This window comes from Staurois parvus, unplaced genomic scaffold (genome assembly GCF_062004578.1).
Source record: "Staurois parvus isolate SC_StPar_1 unplaced genomic scaffold, SC_StPar_1.0 ptg000052l, whole genome shotgun sequence".
In the NCBI taxonomy this organism is placed as follows: Eukaryota; Metazoa; Chordata; class Amphibia; order Anura; family Ranidae; genus Staurois; species Staurois parvus.
The window spans coordinates 3,458,365-3,481,816 of record NW_028317848.1 but is presented as its reverse complement, the minus strand read 5'-3'; the positions used below and the strand labels follow the sequence as shown (position 1 = coordinate 3,481,816).

Genomic DNA, 23,452 nt, shown 5'->3' with positions numbered 1-23,452 from the left:
AACTCCACAGTGCTGTAACTCCAAACCGGACTAGAATGGATGTAAACTGAAGAAGCTGGCATGAATCAGTTTCCATGCTTGGCATGGTCCATTTACAACCAGGAAGAGGAAAACTGGCAGATCAACCAGGTATTACATGACGAGTTCTGGAAAAAAATAACGTTTATATGAAAAAAGTAGTTTACAGCCTTAATGACGGATTATTACAACTTATTTTTAAGGTTACAAACACTTTTTAGCATTCTGTGAAAATCCTTTTTGTGGATGACCATATGGGACAGTTATATGAAATCAGATTTATTAAATAAAATGTTTAAAGCATTCCTGTCATTGTTGCTATAGTAACAATATTCCAAGCAAGCCAGTGCACTGTTTTCAGATGCTGACAAGTTACCCTTGTGTGAAAACCAGTGTGCCTGTCATTTATTCTCCTGAACAGCTTGATAAAGGATATTTTCAGTTGGTGACTTTGATCTGTCCTGAAAATTCATTCTGATGCTTTAATCATGTACATATAGTCATGGCCACCTGTGCTTCTCGCCTCAGACGACATCTTCTGTATATATGAGGGGTGTTCAAGTCAAACCGGGAATTTTGAGTTTATATAATAAAACAGATTTTAAGGAGTGGAAACTGCATTTATTTTTTCACATACTTCCCTGTTACGTTTATACACTTATCCTGGCCTTTAATGCCTGGAAAGCTTCGGTGTAGAAAGATTTATCAGTACGCCTGAACCTACCTAGGACAGCGTGCTTCACTTTATGACTGTGTTCACCGTTCCCACAGAAAGCTTTGTCTCTTGTTCAAATTCACAACAGGTTGTGCGTCAGTTTATCCAGGATCAGGCGGTCCACGTGCTGAATGTTCACAGGAATGACTGCTGTGGGCTGTGAACCACCACAGCTGGGATCGTCCCTGACGGGCGTATGGCCATCTTTGAAACGTTTACACTAAGGGTGCACCGAAATGAAAATTCTGGTGCCGAAACCGAAAATTCAGGATGCTCTTGGCTGAAAACCAAAATGGACACTGGTGGTGGGCCGGTGTAGTGATCTGTCATCGGCCGTGTCCCATGGACACAGCCAGTGACAGATCGCTCCAGAGGGTTTCTGCTCGGCCATTGTACAATAGGCCGGGTGGGAAGAAGTTAAAGGGTGTCTGGTGCGCAGGCTGTTCATGGGATGGGTGTCACAACCCCCTTGACACCCATTTTTTTGCATAGCCTGCGGCCTCTGACACCCATTTTATGCATAGCCTGCTCCCCTCACCGTGTTGCAAACTTAAAAGCAGCCCAGTCCATCAAGTGGCGTGGCCACTAAAGCTGCGTATGCGCCAAGGCATCACTACGCAGCTGCGCCTCCCTCCTGTAAGAGGAGGGGTCAGTGCAACCCACATCTCTCCCCGGTCAGAACGGAGCAGGGCGGAACCAAGATGCAGCGGCACTCTTTTAATCTCTCCTCTACAGCACTGGCCAAAGGACATTTTCGGCACCTGTATCAGTTCATTTTTTTATTTATTTTTTTAGGCAAAATGCCAATAGGGTTTATTTTTGCCGAAACAATTCGGCAACCGAAATTTCGGTGCATCGCTATTCAAATGTCTTACTGCTACTGAAAGTCTCATCACTGTACTGTGCTTGAAGTCTTTTGTAAAAATCTGCATGTTTTACGCCTTCATTCACAAGCTGTTCCATGCACGTAGTACTGGTCTCTGGACTGGCCAGCAACATGTGCACCACCTATCAGTAATAGGACACACTTGCCACTTACTATTGCGTGTAGTACCACCACGCTAGCATCCCTTTTTATACCTGTAAAACTAAAAGTCCCAGTTTGACTTTAATGCCCCTCCATATTTTTGCTTTCTTTCAGCAGTGTGCATTGCTGCCCTCTAATTCTCTTGGAATCCGCATGATTAGCGAATGGAGGGATGATCTTTGTGCCACCACTCGCTTCATCAGCACGTGGTATTGTAGCCCACAGTTGTAATGTACTGAGGAGGGCGACTGCCTTTGATACATTGACACCATGTAGGGCTAGCATAACCACCATGCTAAAATGTAGTGCACGAGCCATATAGTTATATATCTATACATGCAGGAGCAGCCATAGCTATTCATATATACTGTGTGTGCTGGATAAGGCATAGTAAGCTATCGTTTATTTTTTTAAATTTTGTTTTTACTTCACTTTAGTGATACTCTAAGAGTGCTTACGTTTTTATACAGCAGTGCTGGAGAAATCCCAGGCGCCAAGGAACTAATGCTCTTTTGCCTCTTGGGGAAGTGGTTTTGTTGAAAAGTTGTGTTTTTATTTAGAAGTCAGGTCCACTGGGTTTACCTGTATTGGCACAGCTGTTAGTTACTGGTAATTGGGCTTGTTATAACAAGCCAGCTGACACATTGGAGGCAGTTGTATGTTCATTTATCAGTTTCTGCCTAGGTTAAGGCATTGTTCACGCCATAACAAAACTTATGTGCTGCGCACTGGTAAGCAGGGTCGGTGTTGGATATTGCAGTAGTGAATTGATAAATGATAAATAGATCTCGCTTCCAAGAAAATCCGTAACAGAGGTTTATTACAAAGTCATTGAGATAAAAATAAAACCCCACAGTCTTGTATATGAAACAGGTAACATCCATCCTCTGTACACTCAAGGATATCCCCAGCACTTGAGATAAAGATGAGTCTGTGAACACATACCAGGCGGGAAGATCCAAAGGAACACACCAGTTGGCGGCTACCATTAACCCACAGAGAAGTTTGGCTCTGATCTATTGTACAACAATCAGGAAGACGCCTGAAGACCGCACTGTATGATGCTGCAGACCGGATGTGATGATGTCGCCAATGCAGCAGCTGTGTCAGAGGGAGAATGGACCCAGGGAGGCTCTCACCAATGGGATGATGCTTTGCATTGCACTTAGTGATGTAAGGCTTGGAATCAGCTGCTCGGCCATGGAAATTTATTCCATGAAGCTCTCTCTGCTTTGTTGGTGTGCTAAACTGAAGGCCACACGAAGTTTGGAGGTCTTTGGTTATTGACTCTGCAGACAATTTGGGGTTTATTTACTAAAGCTGGAGAGTGCAAAATCAGACTCACTTCTGCATAGAAACCAATCGGCTTCCAGGTTTCATTGCCAAAGCTTCATTGAACAAGCTGAGGTTAGAAGCTGATTGGTTTCTATGCAGAAGGGAGTCTGATTTTGCACTCTCCAGCTTTAGTAAATAAACCCCTTTGTGACTTCTGCACTCTGTGTGCTTCAGCATGCGCTGACCCCCTCTGTCATTTTATGTGGCCTACCACTTGGTGGCTGAGTTGCTGTTGTTCCCAGTTGCTTCCACTTTGTTATAATACCACTAACAGTTGACAATGGAATATTTAGTAGCAAGGAAATTTCACGGATGGACTTATTGCACAGGTGACAACCTATCACGGTACTACGCTTGAATTCACTGAGCTCCTGAGAGCGACCCATTTTGTTTGTAGAAGCAGTCTGCATGCCTAGGTCCTTGATTTTATACACTTGTGGCTATGGAGGTGATTGGAACACCTAAATCCAATAATTTGGAGGGGTGTTACAATACCTTTGGCAATATTGTGTCACACACTCCTCCCCAAGGATGCACTCACATTAACCCATACAAGTAAACAAAGAAAAGACATTGCACCCCATTGCCATATTATATCACTGTGTATGTCAATATCTTGATTCAGTTCGTTGGAACTAAGGGTATGTAGCCTGTGGGTTACACCTGCTCAATCTCAGATATTCTCGTTCACACCATATGTGCAGAAAAACTGATGGAAACTGACACACAGATTTCACTTAGACATCAGTTCACATTGGTTTTCATGCACTATGCAATGAGTTTTATACACATTGCATATTCCTGCCCTGAAAAAAATCTGCATGTGATATTAGTGTTGGTGTGACAAGGGCACATAGACAACTAATTTTGTTGTGCCCATGCAGAACACATGCAGAAAAACCGATGTGTCTGCACCATGGTTTGAATGAGCTGTATAGGGGTTTTGCATGCAGGCGTACAATTTGCTGCTTACAGATCTGTGAGTTGTATGGATCTGAATGCAGCAGTATTGTATGCTATGAATCTATGCAGAGTCATTCAGAATTAGCCAAGGTTATTCTTCACATGCGTCCCCACATGAATGACCCATTTAACAATAAACATTAGTAATGTGTAAGTGGTGGCACCGCTTGGCTACACGATGTCGACATTTACATGTCAGCCCTGAGCACTGCCCAGTAAAGTCCATGTACACTATGTATGTAAACATTAGAATAAACATACAACATATGGACAGACTTTTTGTGTTCTGGCTTTGTGATAGTGTATTTTAGGCAAAAGGCTTACCCTGTGCCTTAAGGACCTTCCAGTATGTGGATGTTCTCAATGCACCAAGCTCCCCTTTGCGCCAGTCAGGAGTTTGGCAAAGCATCCGATCCCCAGTGCCACCACCACCCCAATTCTTTCATGCAGCGTGAGCTCAGAGTATGCTGGCAGTTTGGTTGTATATAGCTTTGAGTCAAACTGGAAACTTTTTAATACACTGCCTCAGGCTACCCAAACCTACCGGTATAGTGGTCTGACAAACTGCACAACTGTTATTGCCACATTTGTTTAAAAAAAAAAAAGTTATAAGATCTGCAATGATGGAATTTTTCCCTCTTACATGCTTGAAGGAAACATTTACTTAGAGATGGTGGTTGGTATTGCTGAACATTCCTAAAAATGCTTGATACCTGGAACGTTGGATGATCCAGTGGCTTCAGTACTTACCTCGCCAACCTGAAACAAGTACTGTAAATGTGTTGCCTGTGTACCCGTTCTGGACAGAGTATTGAAGCAACTGAAGGGAGAGGTAGGCAAATAATAGTCTGTAGAAGGTCAGCAATGGCAGCTTCTTGTTCACTTGGGGCCTGACACTCAAGCTGAAGTTTGATAGTTCTGTCTTCAGTAGCCAATCTTCAGGCCCAAATGGTGCAATGTGCAGGTAGGAAAAACAAAAAACATTAAAAGATACATTAACATTTTGAAAAAAAAAATGCATTTATTGATTTTTTTTCCTAAGGAGCCTGCAGAGCATTGTACCCATGATCAACAGAGGTTGCAGATGCTGGAACATGTAACATGTTCCAAAGGTGTACTTAAGTTTTAAGAGGAATCCTTAGTGGCCTGCCGGTAGATCGGAGCTGCAGGGAGTGTGGCAATAGTAAACAGAAGCTGTTTAGTGTCCCTACTATAAAGGATCACTTTAAAGTAGAAGGAAAGGCTAGTATAACCTAGGATTAAAACGTTGCCTCCCCACTGCTCATATACATGCTGCATACTATTTGTAAAATATCTTGGTGTAAATACCGTTTTTCCTCTTTGGAGCAGTGACTTCATCACCAAACTTGATGACTCCTCTTTTGTCATTGAGCGGCTCAACAACAGGCTGAATTCAGACCCATGATGTTACCCACCAGCCTTCACTGCTCCGCCATTGTTTGCAGCAGCTATGCATTGACAAAAAGGGCTGCTTCCAAGAGGAGTGTCAAATATCTTACTGAAAATACCTTTTTTTAAGCCATATGCAGCATGTGAATGAGCAATGGGGAGGCAATATTTTTAACCTTAGTTATATTAACCTTTCCTACTATTTTAAGAATAGTTGCTATTTTTGTTGGATAGTTTGAGCAGTTTACCAACTGAACTTACTCGCTGGTATTGCACTTTAGCTACCTATGTGTGCTCAGAAATCTAAAACCTGAAGTGGGAGAGCATTTCAGACATTTGTTTTTCTTTTGCTCTCTGATCCCTTAATTACTCTGTTTAAATGGTGCAATTAAGGCCATATGTTCTCTCTATAACAATTGCATTTTATTTTCTTTTTGTATAGGAAACTGGGAAACTAAGATCAGCAACAAAGAAAAGAGACAGCAGCGCAAACGTGACAAAGGAACGGACTCTGAAAATCTTCCTGAAAACACTACAGCAGTCACTGAATCCTTCACAATGGTGTCATCTCAACCAACAAATATCAGAAAATCTAAAGGTTTGTTCATACAAATGTTTTTCATCTGCATGGCTTCCTTTGGAGTGCCTACTTCTCCAGATGGAGAAAGCATCATGACCCTTCAACAATCCAAAGACTTATAATAAACCTTTGCCATGTGTTTGTAAAGGTTTTAATGAGGAAATCTCTGAGGAGAAAATAGGGAATTGTATTTAAACTTTACTAGATATACTAGTTTATAAGAGCTTTTGAAAACTGTACTTGCAACTTTTAGTGAATTTTTGTCTTATTTACTATTTTTATACAGGTTCAGTTCAGTCCACTACCAGGCATCCTATTAGGATTATTTGTGGATGTAACTTTTTTTTAATTTTTTTTTATATCATCTTCATTGTAAATCACCAGGCCCAAGTGAGGTGTCTGCAGTAAATGGGAGTGGCTGGAATGAAAAGCCTACTAAAATGATTCCTTCCCAAGTCGTAGAGGAAAAGTGGTCTTCCCCAGCCACTACAGCTGGCAAGAAGAAAGCAGAGCCTTGTTCATGGAACCAAGATGCGGTGGATACTAATGGAAAGGACTGGAGTGCCCCATGGAGCGAGCGCGCATTCTTCCCTGGTATAGGTACTGCACCATATTACTGAACAATCTATATTTTTGTTTTTGTAATCTTTCTATCACTTTCTAAGTGTAGACATGTTTCCTCTAACATATAGTAGTTTGAACATTTGGGAAATTAAATTATTAGTTTCCTATTTCTTGCAACGTCTTGATCCTGGTCTCCAGCATGTTGCTGCTTTATCTGTAGATAGTTAAATATACTGTTTGACTCTGTTGTAGCTCCCTGGAAAACAGTAGAAGCGAGGATCCCTTCATCAGAACAGAGGCCACCCCCTTACTCTACCATTGGGTTAAACAGTTCTGTGTCTGGTACGTGGCAATCAAAAATATCTGCTTAGAGCCTTTTAGTCCTAATGTTTGTACTCACGCCTTGTATGGGTGTATTCAGGGATTTTTGGATTGTTTGTTTGGGATTTTGCTATATGTGAAAGTGTAACCATGAGCAGCTTTTTTAATAGATAATAAAGAAAACCATCTTGAGTTATAGGAAAACACTCATAAAATCTGAAAGCAAAACGTCTATCACTGAGCATCGCTTTTATTAGGTTGCTGCTTTCTGAGCTATGTCAAAAGCATGCATACCCAGTACACAGCCTAATTTATGGAAGTGAAATTCAATTTTAGAATCTCCAAAAGAGGAAAAACCTCTCTTCTGCATATATTTATTTTGAGTAGAACTCTTGCTTCAGTTGATGATGTTTTTTTTTCAGTAAATTTGGCCACAAGTCTCTTGCTCTGTTTTCTTTCTCTATTCCTATTTTGGTTCTCTTGCACTACTCCGTATATATTGTCTGTGCACCTACAGGTCTGGTATGAATTATTGTGGACTGTGCGTACATATTGGTGACCAATTTAATATTACCCGGCTGACATTCTTTATATACAGCTGCCAGTATGTGCTGAAGGACAACCTCACTTAATTACAGCCTAGCTTATGTAAAGGACAACACAACATAACTACTGCTGTCTGTGTTAGACCATTTTGTGGCCATTTTGAAAGAGTTCTGTTGTAAGTGTTCCATTTTCAACGAGTTATGTAATTGTAGTGGATATTGATGTTAATCTCTGCATGGCAAGTCAGTAGGTATTTCTCATCTATATCTGCCTTAATTAGGACAATTTGGTCTCATGAAACCACAGGTGGCAGATTGCTGTAGAGTGTTCTGTTCCATGCAATCATGCTTTCAATTATCCACTCAGTCCAGAAAATGAATGCAGCCACAACATCTATGGCTGGTAAGCTACAACATATTACATTTTTGGATACACTTTAAGCTGATAGCTTCCAAAATTGTCCAGTGTGTGTTCAATATTCAAGTCAGGGAATATCTGTATCTACTTTGACCCATTTAACTGTCTATGAAATCACTGCAAGTTTTGTAGGTGGTGTGGTGTCCTTATTTCTGGACTTGTTCACACCACGTCCATAGAGCTGCATTTTCTGCGTATCACCACACATGTATGATGTGAGCAAGGCAAGTAGAAAACTGTTGTTTTCTATGTGCTTTGTTCACACCTTACATGTTTGGTAGTATGCATAAAAACGCAGCTCCTAGAGCATGGTAAAGTTCCATAACAGTCATTGTCAGTTATCATTGGTTTTTGGTTGCCGACAATAACAATTGTTGTAGCCCTGTGCCTTTAGTGTTTATAGCAGCCAGTTCGATGTAAATTTGAATAAAAAATGTCCACTGGGAAAAAAAAGTTTAAATGTGACCATTCTTAATTTCCGACACCGATAAATAAGACCAGATGTTTTCTATTATTTACATTATAATTGCTTATCTGGAAATACTGAATTTTCCTCTTTATTTTTCAGCTTCTGTCGGTGATCCAGTTGCTCAGCCCAGTGCATCTGACAGTCAATGGGAGGCCACACCAACTGAGCCCATCGACGATGAGTGGTCTGGTCTAAGTAAGTAAAGACTTTATTGTCCCTTCCCCATTTAAATGAATGCATTCAAGAATATTTGTGCTTGTTGCCTACATTCAATGTTGCCTAAAAAAGTGAAAGGCTGTGCTGTCTAAAAATTAATTTGGTGCTGCTTTTTATCAAAGTGTGAAAGTGTAACTAAAAGCAGAACTTCTTCACTTTAATGTTGGACAAAGTGGAGAGTGATTTAGAATACCTGTCAGTTTTTTATTGCTGTCTTTGTCCCCGTTGTGGGGATTCACGGCCTGTTTTTCCTTGTGTCTGCTATCCCCAAATTGAATGTGAAGGAAATTGACAAATTTTGGCTTGTCCCCAGAACAATAGAGTAATCTTCCAATGGGGACCCTAGCTCCGGTGAGAACCTAGTGATGGATATGGGACTGGAAGTGAAGGGAAATCTCCCCAAATGGGACACGGATAGCAAAAAACACAGGGGTATTTGCCCTCTTTACTCTTTCCAAAATGAAGAAAAAAATGTTTTGCCATTAGTTCTCTTTTAAAGGCTGACTCCATCTTTTTGCACCATGTTACACTCGTACTTAGGTCCCGATCCCCATGTTTAAGCCCTGCTGTCTGTGAAAAATGTTGGGGACATGACTTTGGCTGGGAGTGAGCAGTGTGTGCCATTGCCATAAACCTTGGCTTGAGTTGAACTTCTTCATTGTGCAGCCTGTAATTAGGATAATGTACAAATGCCACACAGTTGAATTGTTTGAAATTGATATTCACTTGTGATCTCATTCTGTTACTTCGTTTATTTGCACTGAGGGATAACTTTTTTGGTTTTCACTTCGGGGTGCTTGATTTTTGTATATGCACAGAGAAGTTCGCCATTTAGAGTTTTAAACTAATGTGCTGCCTATGATGTCACTTGTGACTGAACAGCATATCTAGTTTTTAGAGAATGAACGTTAAAACAATTAGTGACTGAACCAACTGAAGAGCTCTTCCCACTTTATATAACCTCACAGATGCTCTCAAGTGTTTACACACACTGCATTGGATTCAGAAGTTTCCAGTAAAATAGTTTTTTTGGGCAGGGTTCTGTGTACAATTTGACCCTCTTTCTTCTTAGTAGTATGTCTAAACATTTTCAGGGTGCTTGGAATGGGTCAGAACTACCTGCAAAATGAATGCTGCAATGTGAATGAGCCCTGATTATACTCTATTGCTATTTGTTAAACCAGGCTTCAAAATATCCATATGAAGCCCCCCCCCCCTAAAGTTCCTTTTATATATATATATATATATATATATATATATATATATATATATATATAGTGTCTAACTCCAAAAAATTTAACATATATGGTATTACAGTTTGCAAGTCTTTAGATGTGACTGCATTAATTTTTCTTTCTTTGGGTTTTCTTCTTTTTTACATTCACCCAGTAATGCTCTAATTAATACACTTCTGTCTTTGTGGTAGCACTCATTCACTTTACTCCTATCTGTGGATGAGCAGGGTTTTCTCCCTAGTATAGGAATTGTTAGGTCCACAGAACCTCTCCCTTTCTCACCAATATTTAGGGCAGGTGGACTTCTGTAGTCCACAAAGAAGAACTGGGCAGGGCTGATAATGCTGCTAAGGGCACTGAAAATTATCAGCTCTCACTGTATCTCTGGTAGAGGATCAGCAAGCTTTTTTTTTTTTTTTTTCTTTTCCCACTGATTAGGCAGACATAACAAAAGCTATTCCTATTGTATATTTACATGACAAAAAAGGAGCAAATAAGAAGTCCATGAATAGAATTTACATACACCTGAAATTTTTTTTTTTTCCTATTTAAGATTGCTTAGATGTAGAAAGGTGCTTATATAATTAACTTGCTGTAAATTTTAATAGATGGTATGAGTTCAGCTGACCCTAGTTCTGACTGGAATGCACCAGCAGAGGAATGGGGAAACTATGGAGAAGAGGAGCCAGTGCCCCCATCACAATTTGAAGAAACTGAGCAAGAGGTTCCAAAGGTAAATTTTACCTCTGTGTGTAGAAGCAATGGATATTATGATTTTACATTTACAGTATTATTCACACCCTATGTGGTGACCTGTGTTAAGCTGTACAGATTAATGCAGGCACATTGCTAGGACACACTAGGTGCCCTGCTCACACCACAAGGTTGCCCTAATGCCTAAGGTTACCTAAAATAAAAATAAGCCCAAGGGACATGTGCTGTTGTGTCCTTTTTAATGAAATTTACCTCCTCCAATCCCCCTCTTTTGTTGTGGCTGGGGATTAATAGCACTAAGGGGCTGTGACAGGCTGTCATCGAGAGTGCCCACTTTTACTGCCGGCTGCTCTATTCATAGAAGCTGTTAGTACAGCTTCCATGAATGAAACTGGACCTATGAATGGAGGATGAGCGGATGATTGCTAGATCTGCCCCCTCTATTCATAGATCGTGTTCCATTTATAGAAGCTGTGGAAAGGGCAATCGTAGTTAAGCACTCTTGATGAATGCAAATGACAGGTCCTATTAACCTCTGCCTTGGGTTGCAGTGTAGTGTTGGATAAAAATACAGACATGGTGCATTTTTTGACACAGCACACTGGAAGCTACCTCATGTCATATTAGTCACAGTACTGCTGCCGGGCTGCATTTATTTTTTTATCGGAAGTCATGTTATTTGTGACATTTCAATTAGTGGTGGACCAAAATGAAAATTTTGGTGCCGAAATCTAAAATTCAAAATGCACTTGGCCGAAAACCGAAATGCGCAGTTTTTAAAAATAAATATATATATTTTGGAAAAAAAAATACACTTTGATTTAAAAAAAAAATATACCCCAATATTTTTGTAAAATATGAAAAAGTATGTTACGGCAAGTAAATAGATACCCAACATGTCACACTTTAAAAATACATACGCTCGTGGAATGGCGTGAAACTGCGGCACTTCAGTTAAAAATCACTTAAAAATGATGATGCTTTAAAAATTTCTACAGGTTAGCAGTGTAACGTTTAGAGGAGGTCTAGTGCGAGAATTATTTCTCTTGCTCTGACGTTCGTGGCGATACCTCACACGTGTGGTTTGAACACTGTCCTACACATGTGGGCATGACCTACGTATGCGTTCACCACTATGTGTGTGCACGGGGGCAGGGGCACTTTAAACTTTTTTTTTTTTTTTTCTTTCCAATTTTCTTTTTTTTTTTTTGCACTATCCCTTTAAAAAAAAAAAAAAACTTTTAATCACTTTTATTGTTCTAAATGCATTCATCCCTTGTGATAGAAATAATTAGTGAGAGGTCCTCTTTATGGAGAGATATGGGGTCAATAAGACCCCACATCTCTCCTCTGCAATGTAAAGCATTGATCCAGTGCTTAAAAAAAAAAAAAAAAAAAAATGGCTAGAACGGGAAGTGAAATCGCTTCGGTTCTCCAAGGGCATAGAGAGTGGTGGCCATCTTTCCATCACACATCTCTATGGCCAGCGCCGGGATCGATGGCTTTTCAGGTAAGGCTGAGAAGTACCGAGTGGCGGCAGCAGCGGCGATGGGCGGGAATTTTTCAGCACCTTTTTATCGGTGCTTTTTTTTTTTTTTTTTCTCATTTCGGCCAATGGCTGAAAAGGGTGTTTTCGGCCAAAAAATTAATCGAGTCCTGGGCGTCGGACAATAGGAATTAAACACGGAAACCGCTAAGCAACTTATTCACTCCCTTGTTATATCTCGCCTTGACTATTGTAACTCCCTCCTCATTGGCCTACCAAATCGCAGGCTATCCCCTCTTCAGTCTAATATGAATGCTGCTGCCAGACTTATCCACCTTACTAACCGGTCTGTATCTGCCACCCCTCTCTGCCAATCCCTCCACTGGCTTCCCATTGCCCAACGGATAAAATTCAAAACAATAACATATAAAGCCATTTTGCCCCAAATTACATCAACGATCTTGTCTCCAAATATCACCCAAACCGTCCTCTCCGCTCCTCGCAAGACCTCCTGCTCTCTAGCTCCTTTGTCTCCTCCCATGCTCAGCTCCAGGACTTCTCCAGAGCTTCCCCCATCCTCTGGAACTCTCTACCCCAATATATCAGACTATCGCCTACTCTGCTCACTTTTAGGCGATCTCTGAAAACCTATCTCTTCAGGGAAGCCTATCCTGCCCTCAGCTAATAATGGAATCTTCTACTCTTCCAACCAGTCCATCCCCCACAGTTACTACCTTTTTGTACCACTAGCCCCTCCCTCCTAGATTGTAAGCTCCAAGGAGCAGGGCCCTCCTTTCCCTCTTGTATTGTTGCTGTATTGTCTCCCGTTATATTGTAAAGCGCTGAGCAAACTGTTGGCGCTATATAAATCCTGTATAATAATAATAATAAACATCCCTAGATTGGAGTGAGTGAATCACGAGTGTGTGTATTTTACAAATCATTGGACAGTAAAAAAAAAAAGAAAAAAGCCCCATATAGAATAGAACTATATTTCGCGGTTGCATTTCCTTTTTAATACATAGACGTTTAACCTCTTGTTTCTGTTTCAGGTTTCTGATGATGAAAAAGATAAGGAAGAAACTACTGGCCAAACTTCTGCCAGTAGCAAAACCAAGAAGAAGAAGAAAAAGAAGAAGAAGCAGGGTGACGAGTCTGGCTCTCCTGTCCAGGTATTTGCTGCATGAATCCCAGCTGCAGCTGCAATAGTTTAAAAAATAAAAATTTAAATCTGTTTTAATAGTAACATAGGGTAAAATGCACTTTTTTTTTTTTCTCACCTTCACATGTGATATGTCATGTTAAAGAAGAGTTGCTGTAAGTGCTAAATGTATTCCTCCCATTTATTATGATGGTTTTCAAGTGTGGCAATGGTATTTTCAAATGAAATTAATGCAGAACTTCAGGTAAAATTAAAAGCCTAGTAACAATACAAAAAACAGCTTTTGTTGCAATTTACTCTCAATCTGGAGCTGCCTCCCACAGTAATTCTTTTGTGCCACTAGGTGTCACTTGATTTCTGGATTGATTTGATAACCACCATCATTTAACCCACTTCCTCTGATCTCAGGCTGTAAGAGACTCCCCTGGGGGCATAGCTGACATAGCTAGGTCCCTGCTGACAAATGGTCATGTGATCACTTTTGCTTACGGCCACGCAAAGCTGGTACTTGTCAAAACCTTTTCTCAGCATGGAGCACTATGTAGGGGAAACTGTAGGGGAACTAAAGGGAGGGGTTAAAGTATAACTTAAAGCAAAAATTTTTTTTTCCTAGTTTTGCAGAGTGGTGAAAGATTAGAACCCCTGTCAGTTTTTGTTGCTGTCTGTGCTCCTGTTAAAAAGTTTATTCTCTCCATTTTGTCCTTTTTGCCAACCATTATCCGTGAAAGTAAGAGCAAGCCCCAAAATTACCACATTGGTGGTCATTGTAATGCCCTTACCATAGAATAGTGGTTGGAGAAAGAGGGCCCTATTATACTGGTGGTTAGTGGAAAGAATGTCCCTTTTATGGATAGGTGGAAAGACTGATGTCTGTGGTAACATTTCTGTGATGCAGAATTGCTTATTGAAGGAATCCCTAGCATTCTCTGGAGGAACCCCTGCTTGGAAGATTCACCCTCTCTGTTTCTCCTGTTTACTGTCATCACCGAAAGTGAAAAAAAAAAAATGTTTTGGGTTGTCAACAGATAAGGAAGATAGGGGAAATACAGTAATTGGTAACACCTAGTTTTGAAGTCCCAGTTGACAACCAGGGTTTCCTTCACTATTGGTGGGGTTTTCTTTCGCTTCCCGTTTGGCTGTGGGACAGAACTTGAAATCTTCCACACAGATGGCAAAAACAAATCTGACAGCGGTTATAATCCTCCCTTGCTCTATCCAAAATGAAAACAAAAAGTTTTTTACCGATAGTTCTACTTTAATTTGACAAGATCTACTTAAAATTGAAATATCAATAACTGTTTGACTTCTTTAGTTCAAATGTTGTTGGCAGTTGTTAGAGCAGTGTATCCAACTAACATATGTTACGGCTAAGTGCAAGGAAATATTACAAACTGCCCTTGCAGTGGGGCTCCTTGTAGCAGTCCTGCAATGTAAGTAAGGATACTGAGCGTCTGCCCACATCCCACAGCATTGGAGGGAAGAGAAGAGTGTTTGCTAGGGAAGCAAGGAATAAGGTAAGTAAAATGTGTTTTAATAGTACCATAGACAAGATTGAGCATTTAACCTTGGTAGTGTGAGGAAAGCCTCACTGCCAGGGTAGTTTTGATATTTCCCTGAAGTTGAGCTTTAAAGTGTTACTAAACCCCGGACCCTGCATTCACTATATCTGGTCTCCCACAGTACACAGAACATGGAAATGCAATTATTTTAGTACATATAAACTGATAAATACGTTTCTCATCAGCATCTAGAGCAGTCTTGCGACTTCTACCAGTGTCTAGTAGAGCACTGGTTAAAGCTTGTAGGAGGAGGTTTCATTCTGTTCTAGGACGATGCAGAACCCATGACATCTCTCTGGACAGCGCTGATTGGCCCTGTGCTAATCACATGCAATCCCCCCCCCCAAATAAAAAAAATAAAAAATCTCTAGCAATACACATCAAACTGAGCATGTGCAGTGGGTCTGCACATGTCCCCACGATATGTCTGCACATGTCCCCACGATATGTCTGCACATGTCCCCACGATATGTCTGCACAGGAGACAAAAGGGGTATGCTGAAAGGAGGAGAGGATCAGAGAATACCGTATCAAACCGTGTTTTTACACAATGCAGAGGATTAACCCCTTAGGTTCCACAGTGAGTATAACAAGCATGCTTTACTGCATATACAGACTGATTTTACTGTTGTGGGTTTAGTAACACTTTAAGTTTGGTGTTTAGTGTAGGAAACATCTGGAGGGAACTGATGGCTTACAGTGTTGCATGTCTGCCCCTGTGCACTGGCAAATTGTGCCATGTACAAGAGGCGCATGTAAGTAAATGTAGGACCTGACATCAGCACCTTCTATTGATAAGATAGCCAGTTCATGTATCTGTCTTAGGGTTATTCCAATACCTTCTATCTCAGTACTTTCTTCGATCACATTCTGCGCATGCTGGGGGGTTGAAGTGGTTTCCTAGACAACTGGCCCTTTGTGTTTGACAGTCTTTGCTAGGCTTGCTGAACTCATTACACTTTAATCTTTCAGGAAACAGAAGGCACAGGGGAAGCCTTGAATGATTATAAAGCGGATTCTACCCCTTCTCCACCTTCTGTCATTATCCCATCAATCATTGGAAAAAGTAATGAACTGAAAGAGGTAAATTCATAATTAGTGAAGGCTTTTATTGTGATAAATGAAAATTCCTTTAACCATATTACAGTAGGAGCCACTGTTGTCTCATCTCATTCATTGGAGTTGCGTTGTGTTAAGAGGCTGAGGGCCACATTAAGCTCAGATCTGTTACTTTATATGGGGGGTTTAACTGATTAGCATGCTGGGACAATATATCATGCCGCAGATGAGATTTGAGAGTTCCACTTTTCAAAATTGTTGTTTTGTCTCTCTAATATAATTATTGGCAGCCTTTAACCTGCGTAGGTACGGTCAGTTTCTCACCTGCTAAAAGTGAAAGTAGAACTGTAGTCAGAAAACCTTTACATACATGTCCAAGACTAAGGTATGTATAGCTTGGCCTCCCTAGCTTTAGGGAGGACAGGGATAAAAGTAGGAAAATATAAATGCAAACAAACTGTTCCCTGCAAAAAAGAACTTGGAAATTAGTTTCTCTTGTTACTAACATAGTTAGTCTGGCTGAAAAAAAACAAAAGTCCATTCTGTTCAACCATAAAAAATAAAGTTATAGACCTGCACCCACAGTTGATCCAGAGGAAGACATGCGAGTGTTAGATTCCTGGTCCCTTGCTGCGCTCAGTGGTTCCTACTTCTGGCCTCTGTGTCACTTCAGGGGATAGTAGGCACCAGCAGATCAAACCACAGAGCAAGCGGGAACCAGGAATCCAACACTTGCATAAGTGTCAGGATCTGCAGGTTCTACAGCCAGCAATTTTTCTACTGTAGATTGGCGGTTTGGACGCAGGCAAAATGAGTAAGTTTGTTTCCATTTTATGTTTTCAGCAAGAGTCCTTTTCTTCCAGAAATACAGTAGAAGGCAAAATGTTCTGCAGTTACCCTACAAACCCCTTTACTCAGACTTGTGAACCTCATTTATGTTGGCAATCTGCTTGTTTTCTCTGCATCTTTCACAGGTACAGATTCAAACTGCAAATTGGATTGGTGACTTTCAATAGAAGAAAGATGTTTTTAGTAAATTTCAATTTTGTTTAAATTTATTCCATCAGATTTTTATCAGGTCTAACGGTGGTCTCTCTCGTTTCTGTACAGACTCTGAAGGAGAAGCATGTGCATACAGTATTCACGGAATCTTCGCTATCTACCATGCATAACATTTCTGAGAAGAGCCCATCTCTAGCGCAGCAGCCTCAAGAGGTCATCACTGTTGCTACCAAGCAGAACATTGTACCCCCACCATCACAAGGTAATATTGCTTGTTCTGTGGGTAGGCAATGTTTAGTGGGAACCAGTTTAATGAGAATTGCTTACAATGATGCACAATTCACTGTGCACAAAGTAGTTTGTTATAGTTTAAAGTGAAACAAACGAAACCACTGCTCAAAACGTCATGCAGACTAAAAGGAATTCAGAATGCCAACCGAGGAGGTGCAGCCCTTCAAAGATCGGGAAATCTGGATACTGATATACAAAAGCAAACAAGGGCGCACTCTCATCGTGCATTACCATGGTACACCACGTATTTATTGTGTAAACAAATAATGTATACTCACAAACCAAAGGAAATTAAAAGCAGAATATGTAGTCCGCAAATGCGGTCAATACAATTCTGTGCCCTAATTAGGGATAAACTGACGCGTTTCGGGAGACGAACCCCCTTCTTCAGAGCTCCCTAAGCGAGTTTGTCTCCCGAAACGCGTCAACTTATCCCTAATTAGGGCACAGCATTGTATTGACCGCCATTGCGGACTACATATTCTGCTTTTAATTTCCGTTGGTTTGTGAGTATACATCTATTTGTTTATACAATAAATACGTGGTGTACCACGGTAATGCACGATGAGAGTGCGCCATAGTTTAAAGTGACCTAAAGCTGAACTCCAGCCTTACATGAACTCTTAGCCTTACTCTCGGGTCATTTTGCACAGACTTTCCCAGTATACATTAGTAGCTGCAGCAAGTCAGAGCCCACCCCATTTCCTGGCTGGTGGATGATCAGCATCATATAGCACTTTCTTCCTCAGCATGACTGTCCTTCACCCACTCCTTTTTATATATCGGATTTAATTTCTTTCAGTCATGCAGGCTCAGAATCTCATCTCTGTTACCTAGGACAGTCTGTGTACAAATACAGTCATATTAGACATCCCTGCCCCATCAGACTGACATCACCCATCAAGGCATTTTGATATTTGTGTATCTCCTCTCATGAGTCAGCCTGCTGCATGCTTTAGGGCTGAGGGTTTATGAGAGGAGAGCCGAGAAAGGGTACTGGATGTTTTCTGGAAACTATATACAGCATCCTCCCATCCCAACAGCATTGATCTGTCTGTGTTGCACAGAGACCCAGTGATGATATCACTGGGCCTAAAATAAAGTATGTATTGAAAACGTGTTTTTTTTTGGGGTTTTTTTAGATTTAGCGTGTTAATGAGAGGGGAAAAAGGAGGTACCAAGGAAGGAAAAATGTATATATTAAACTGCAGCTTTAAAGAATTTTGGAGTTGTTTAGAAACGGATAGTTTTTTAAAAGTCTTAATTTAATGTGGCTGCCGTTTTTGTAATAAAGACGCTAGGGGGCGTATTTTTCAATGAAGTCTTATGGGACACAATTTTTTCTTGAAGCTTATGAAATGCAGCATGCTGTTGCAGGCACTTTTTTTTTTTTTTTTTTTCTCCTTTCGCCAAAATGCAGATAACCCTATTTTCTGCCGATATATCGGTGCATCAGTAAATCTATTAATACAACCAGTTAACATTTTTGCCTATATTTCTTATAATTGGAGAGCTGCTAATATGTAGTTCAAGATTTGTTGTTGGAGCAAATATTTAAAGCGGAACTAAACCCATCAATGTTAGTTTTCCAAAATGGTTACATTCAAGGCATACCATGAATAATAATTGTCACAATTGCTGGTGCTCTCAATCAAGCTTTAATTCCTTAGATGGCTGCTGTCGTCATAATTGATCCCATGTGCAGCATCATGGCAACTTCAGATAAAGCAGGTTAAGACACCAGATTCTTTGGTTGTAAAAAATAGTCCTGCTTTAGGGCTGGTTCACACCATTCCTGCAAATGAAACGCACTGTGCGTTCCTTTATGATTCACATGCGGTTCTGTGTAGAGTGATTTCAGCCCATTCTTTCTGAATGAGCTACCGCACCAAAAGTAGTGCATGCACTACTTCTTAAAACACCCTGCAATTGGATCACATGGTACACATGCGTTTGCAGTATCGTTAACTTTGTATTGGCACTCGCTGCAGATCGCAAATGCAGTGTGTTGTGCATGTGGGGTGAATCGCACAGTGCATTCTTGTACAATTTATCTGCGGGCATGGTGTGAACTGGACCTACAGGAGTGAAGCATGCTGTCATGCTTCACTCACTGCCACTGTGGTTGTGGCTGGTGATCTGTCGCTGCCAGTATTTTGTATTGATGAAGAATACTTACTAGTGCAGCAGGTGGGGAGACCTATTGCTGCCACTTTCTTGGAATAGTTATGGCGTCCATAGATAATTAGCATCCAACCTGTTTCTGGGAGTAAAGGGCAAGACCGCACTTATAACATAAACCACCTTTTAAGAACTGTGCAACTTTTATACAAATAACATAAATAAATCATAAAAACTGCATATAAGTCCACATATTTAATTTTGCTGTGTGCGCTTGTTCCTAATCCCACATGCTCAGAAAAAAAATACTGTGTGCATTGTGTCACTCCACCACACACCGCACCCACCTGATGCTATTGACCCTTTGTATAATACAAGAAAGTCAAAATGCGCTTCTTTTAACTGGATTTTCCATAAACTGGATCTTACTACACTCAGCATCCACTGTATAGATCATTGATCAGATCTTCCTTTAAATATAGGTAATGAACCATTGTCCCTTTAAGTCCTTTCAGACCACCATACAATTTTCAGCAGGATTATTAAAACGAGAAAAAAGGGAAGCCTCTCTTGGTGTAATCAGCTTTTTATTAAACCCCACACACAGTAAGAAGTACGTATTGCGCACTTGAAGATAGATATGCATAAAGGCCTTATGAACTTAAACCAGAACCGCTGCTGTGCCCTCCAGAAGGGATGGCCTGGGTAAAATTAAACCAGAACCGCTGCTGTGCCCTCCAGCGTGTGTCCCAGCCAAGCAGAAGTGATATAACCGGACGTGCCCCCTGTGCGAGACGTAAGTATTTTTCATCTTCTTTTGCAGGGAACATTAAGCCAAGGTTCACACTGCATGTGATTTCACACTGCATTTCTGTGTGGTGTGATTTGAGCCCATTCGTTTTGAATGGCTCAAATCGCACTGCATCAGTGTGAACCAGGGCTTATGGAGAAAAAATTGCTAATTAGTTGCTTTAGCAGTATATATTTGCCCAAATAAATGACTAAATCCTTCTGTCTGCCAACGTTCAGTTGGTAGTCTATGCAGTGCAGCCCTTGAGATGCTTCATTTAACAGAACTTGTTTCTTTTTGATTTTGAACCTGTTTCCTGACTTCAAGTGAAAGAAACAAATCATTTTAAAACTTTGCTCTTTTTAACGAAACTAAAATGTGTGTTTTCAGCAAAGTCTGAAGAGAGCTGGGAATCCCCTAAGCAAGTGAAAAAGAAGAAAAAAGCCAGAAGAGAAACGTGATCCCCTTTCATCACTGGAACACCTGTTCAGACGCTCTTGAAGGTGATGCTGTTTATGCAATAATTTGTGAACTTGTACAGAATTTTATAAAGAGAATTCTGCATTTTTAAAGCAACTACTGTCAACGTGACCTCCCTGAAGACAGGTGTAAGAACACAAGGAACTCGAGGTACACACATACAAGATCAAGAATGTGGAGCAGCAAAGAAAAAACACACACACACACACTCACACTCTGAAGATCCTGCATTTGCCAACTGAGAACTTTCATTTGATATATTGAAACACAAGACTTTAATTCCTGATTTTACAAAACAGTGATCTGTTTACATTCATTTTGTGCCCTACCTGGCCTCTGAGATGAACAAGCCAGGTGATTTTTTTGTGAAGTAACATTTCTGCTATCTCATCATGGAAACATCTTTTTATCTTCGTGTCATTTTAATATCACAGGCTATTGTTATACAGTAGCGAAGCGCATTACCCCATCACGTGCAGTGCAAGAGTCCTGTAATGTTTGTGTGAACCTTCAAGCACTGATCAGAAGAATGGATTGTGAACTGGTGAATGTATGAATCATTGTCATTTACATTAGGATGTCTGCTCCGCTAGCATTGTCCACCATTTTTGTATTAGGATGTATTTTTTTAAAGAAAAGAATCCTTGTCGCCTTTGCAGGGGGCAGCTGTTTTGTGGATGGATGCAGTAATCATGGGATTATAGCCTTATAGATTCATCACAAGGCAGATGACCGATTTTGATTGGCTGACTTAGTGCAACACACAATATGGCTGTTTCTGGTCTGCGTGCGACAGGTACTCTTTAAGGTGTGGCATTATGTGATTTGTTTGTCACTTCTTATACTGTGTTATGTTCCTAATGAATTTTTTAATACTTGCACTCTAGCCGTAGTGTGGCTAACCAGTCGTGTTTCATGTAAGGGGCATGAGTCACAAATCCTTCTTGACTTGGCCCTAAAAAGTTGATTATGCAGCCATTTTTATCTGTTAACGTGAATTATACTGGGTTTTTTTTTTTTTTTGGATGGGCATGGTGGCTTCAGACAGCTTTAATTGATGTTGAGACCTTCAATAATCAGGAATCCTTTTTTTTTTTTTTCTCCCTGCCTTAAACTCTAGTATTTAGACTTCGTGACCGAAGTTAGTGTTTTTATAATAAAAAATACATCTGTAGTTGTAAGAAGTATTGCCAGCTTCAGACTATGTTGATTAAAAAAAAAGCGTGTGGTTTTATCACCATTTGCAGGCAATGTTATTTCATTTTATTAAAAATACAGTTAACTTTGTATCTATTCCTTCTTCTGCATGGTAAGTCACACTGTAAATAACCTTACCAAATGTTCTTTGAAAAAGCAGCAATCTAGGGAAAAGTGTGGACAAAAAAAGCCATGTAAAATGTTTCTCTATACTGTACCTGACAATAGGATGTAACATGCTGTGTAACAGTTATAACCAATGGTACTGATCAGCGGCCTACTAGTCCCCCCTTTTTTTTTTCTTCTATGTTTTTTAAATGAACGTTCCTTTTTCTTAGGTCTACCAATATTTTGGATTTTCTGTACCTGAAAGGTTTACATATTAAAATACTGAGTGAGGGAAGGTAAAGTAAGCCCTGCTTAGAGCGACCCTGTCACCACTGAGAAAAATAAAAACACAGCTGCCTTGTAAAAGGAGGATTATATTTCAAGGCAAAGTTAGCACTTGTCCTCCCCCAAGCCATTTTTTTTTTCTTAAATATTCCTCAATCCTCTATCACATGAGTGTCAAACTGGCGGCCCTCCAGCTGTTGCCAAACTACAAGTCCCAAGAGGCATTGCAAGATTGACAATTGCAAGCATGACTCCCAAAGGCAAAGGCATGATGGGACTTGTAGTTTCACAACAGGTGGAGGGCTGCCAGTTCGACACCCCTGCAGTCTATCACATCACCCTCCACAGTGCCTCTTCTGGGAGTGGTGACCATGAAACCAGCACTGCAGTCAGGTCATGCCTCTGAACTGTCTTGCTGCCCTCCCGTCCTTGTGACATCACACCGCTGCAGTCTTACCAGTTCAGAGAGGGCCCCACCAATGAAAGGGTCTACATCACCCAGGCAGCATTGTAACTTCCTGTAAAGACCCTCCCCACTCGGGAGCAAAAACGACTAGGCTTTGGGGAATCTATCATATATATATATATATATATATATATATATATATATATATATATATATATATATATATATTGTGCCTGGGACATGAGAGGTGACAGATAGCAGTGGCGCCCAGAGATCTTCAAGAATAAAAATTTAATGCACTACAAGGTGAAATCAATATAACCCAACTTTTACATGCTTGGCTGCATTTAACTTTAGGTGGCAACAAGATCGCGTTAATGTTGAGCCTTTGCCAAAGAACAATGTAAGCTGCCATTTTCTGGGATGAATCCAACAATCAGAAGGTGGAGACTGACTAATAACTGGAGTTAAGGTGTGTTGCTCATGGTAATGAAATACTTGCTTTTCATTGCTGACTTGCACTAGAAAAAAAAAAAGAATCTGGATATTATGAGAAAGTAACTCCAGTGTTTTCTGCCCCTGAGTATTATTCAGTACTGTTTACAGATCTACCAGAGGCTGATGGGTTTAATGTGAGCTTATACCTATCAGATGACAGTGTTCATTGTGCGCTGGGTACAGGTCCGCTGTATTTTTTTTGGGGGGGAGGGGGGGGGGGATTTCCTGCTTAAATACTAATTTTTACACAGATGTATTAAAACAAAAAAATAAAGATTTCAGGAACATGACAAATACGTTTACATGTTCAAAACATTTTTGTTTAATTCAGTGATATTTCTAAGTTGATTTTGTTTAAATAAATCTTGCAAATTAAGCATGTGTCCACAGATTCATTCTCTGACCACAAGGATATTTTTTATTATTTGTATTATTATGGCTTGTCCTCAGCAGTCCTAACACACACGATGCTTGTTAA

General features: G+C 40.4%; 1 protein-coding gene across 1 annotated transcript in view; it reads left to right on the top strand.

Annotated features, from left to right (window-relative positions):
• The window catches only part of MTDH (metadherin), a 42,106-nt gene extending 20,339 nt beyond the window's left edge, over window positions 1-21,767 (top strand). The window contains exons 4-12 of the mRNA XM_089666597.1: window positions 5,911-6,066; window positions 6,433-6,648; window positions 6,865-6,954; window positions 8,465-8,560; window positions 10,425-10,549; window positions 13,069-13,188; window positions 15,710-15,820; window positions 16,907-17,060; window positions 20,391-21,767. Of these exons, the coding sequence (XP_089522723.1) occupies window positions 5,911-6,066; window positions 6,433-6,648; window positions 6,865-6,954; window positions 8,465-8,560; window positions 10,425-10,549; window positions 13,069-13,188; window positions 15,710-15,820; window positions 16,907-17,060; window positions 20,391-20,461 (1,139 nt within the window). The 3' untranslated portion in view covers window positions 20,462-21,767. The remainder of the gene's footprint in view (window positions 1-5,910; window positions 6,067-6,432; window positions 6,649-6,864; window positions 6,955-8,464; window positions 8,561-10,424; window positions 10,550-13,068; window positions 13,189-15,709; window positions 15,821-16,906; window positions 17,061-20,390) is intronic.
• The last annotated feature ends 1,685 nt before the right edge of the window (window positions 21,768-23,452 follow it).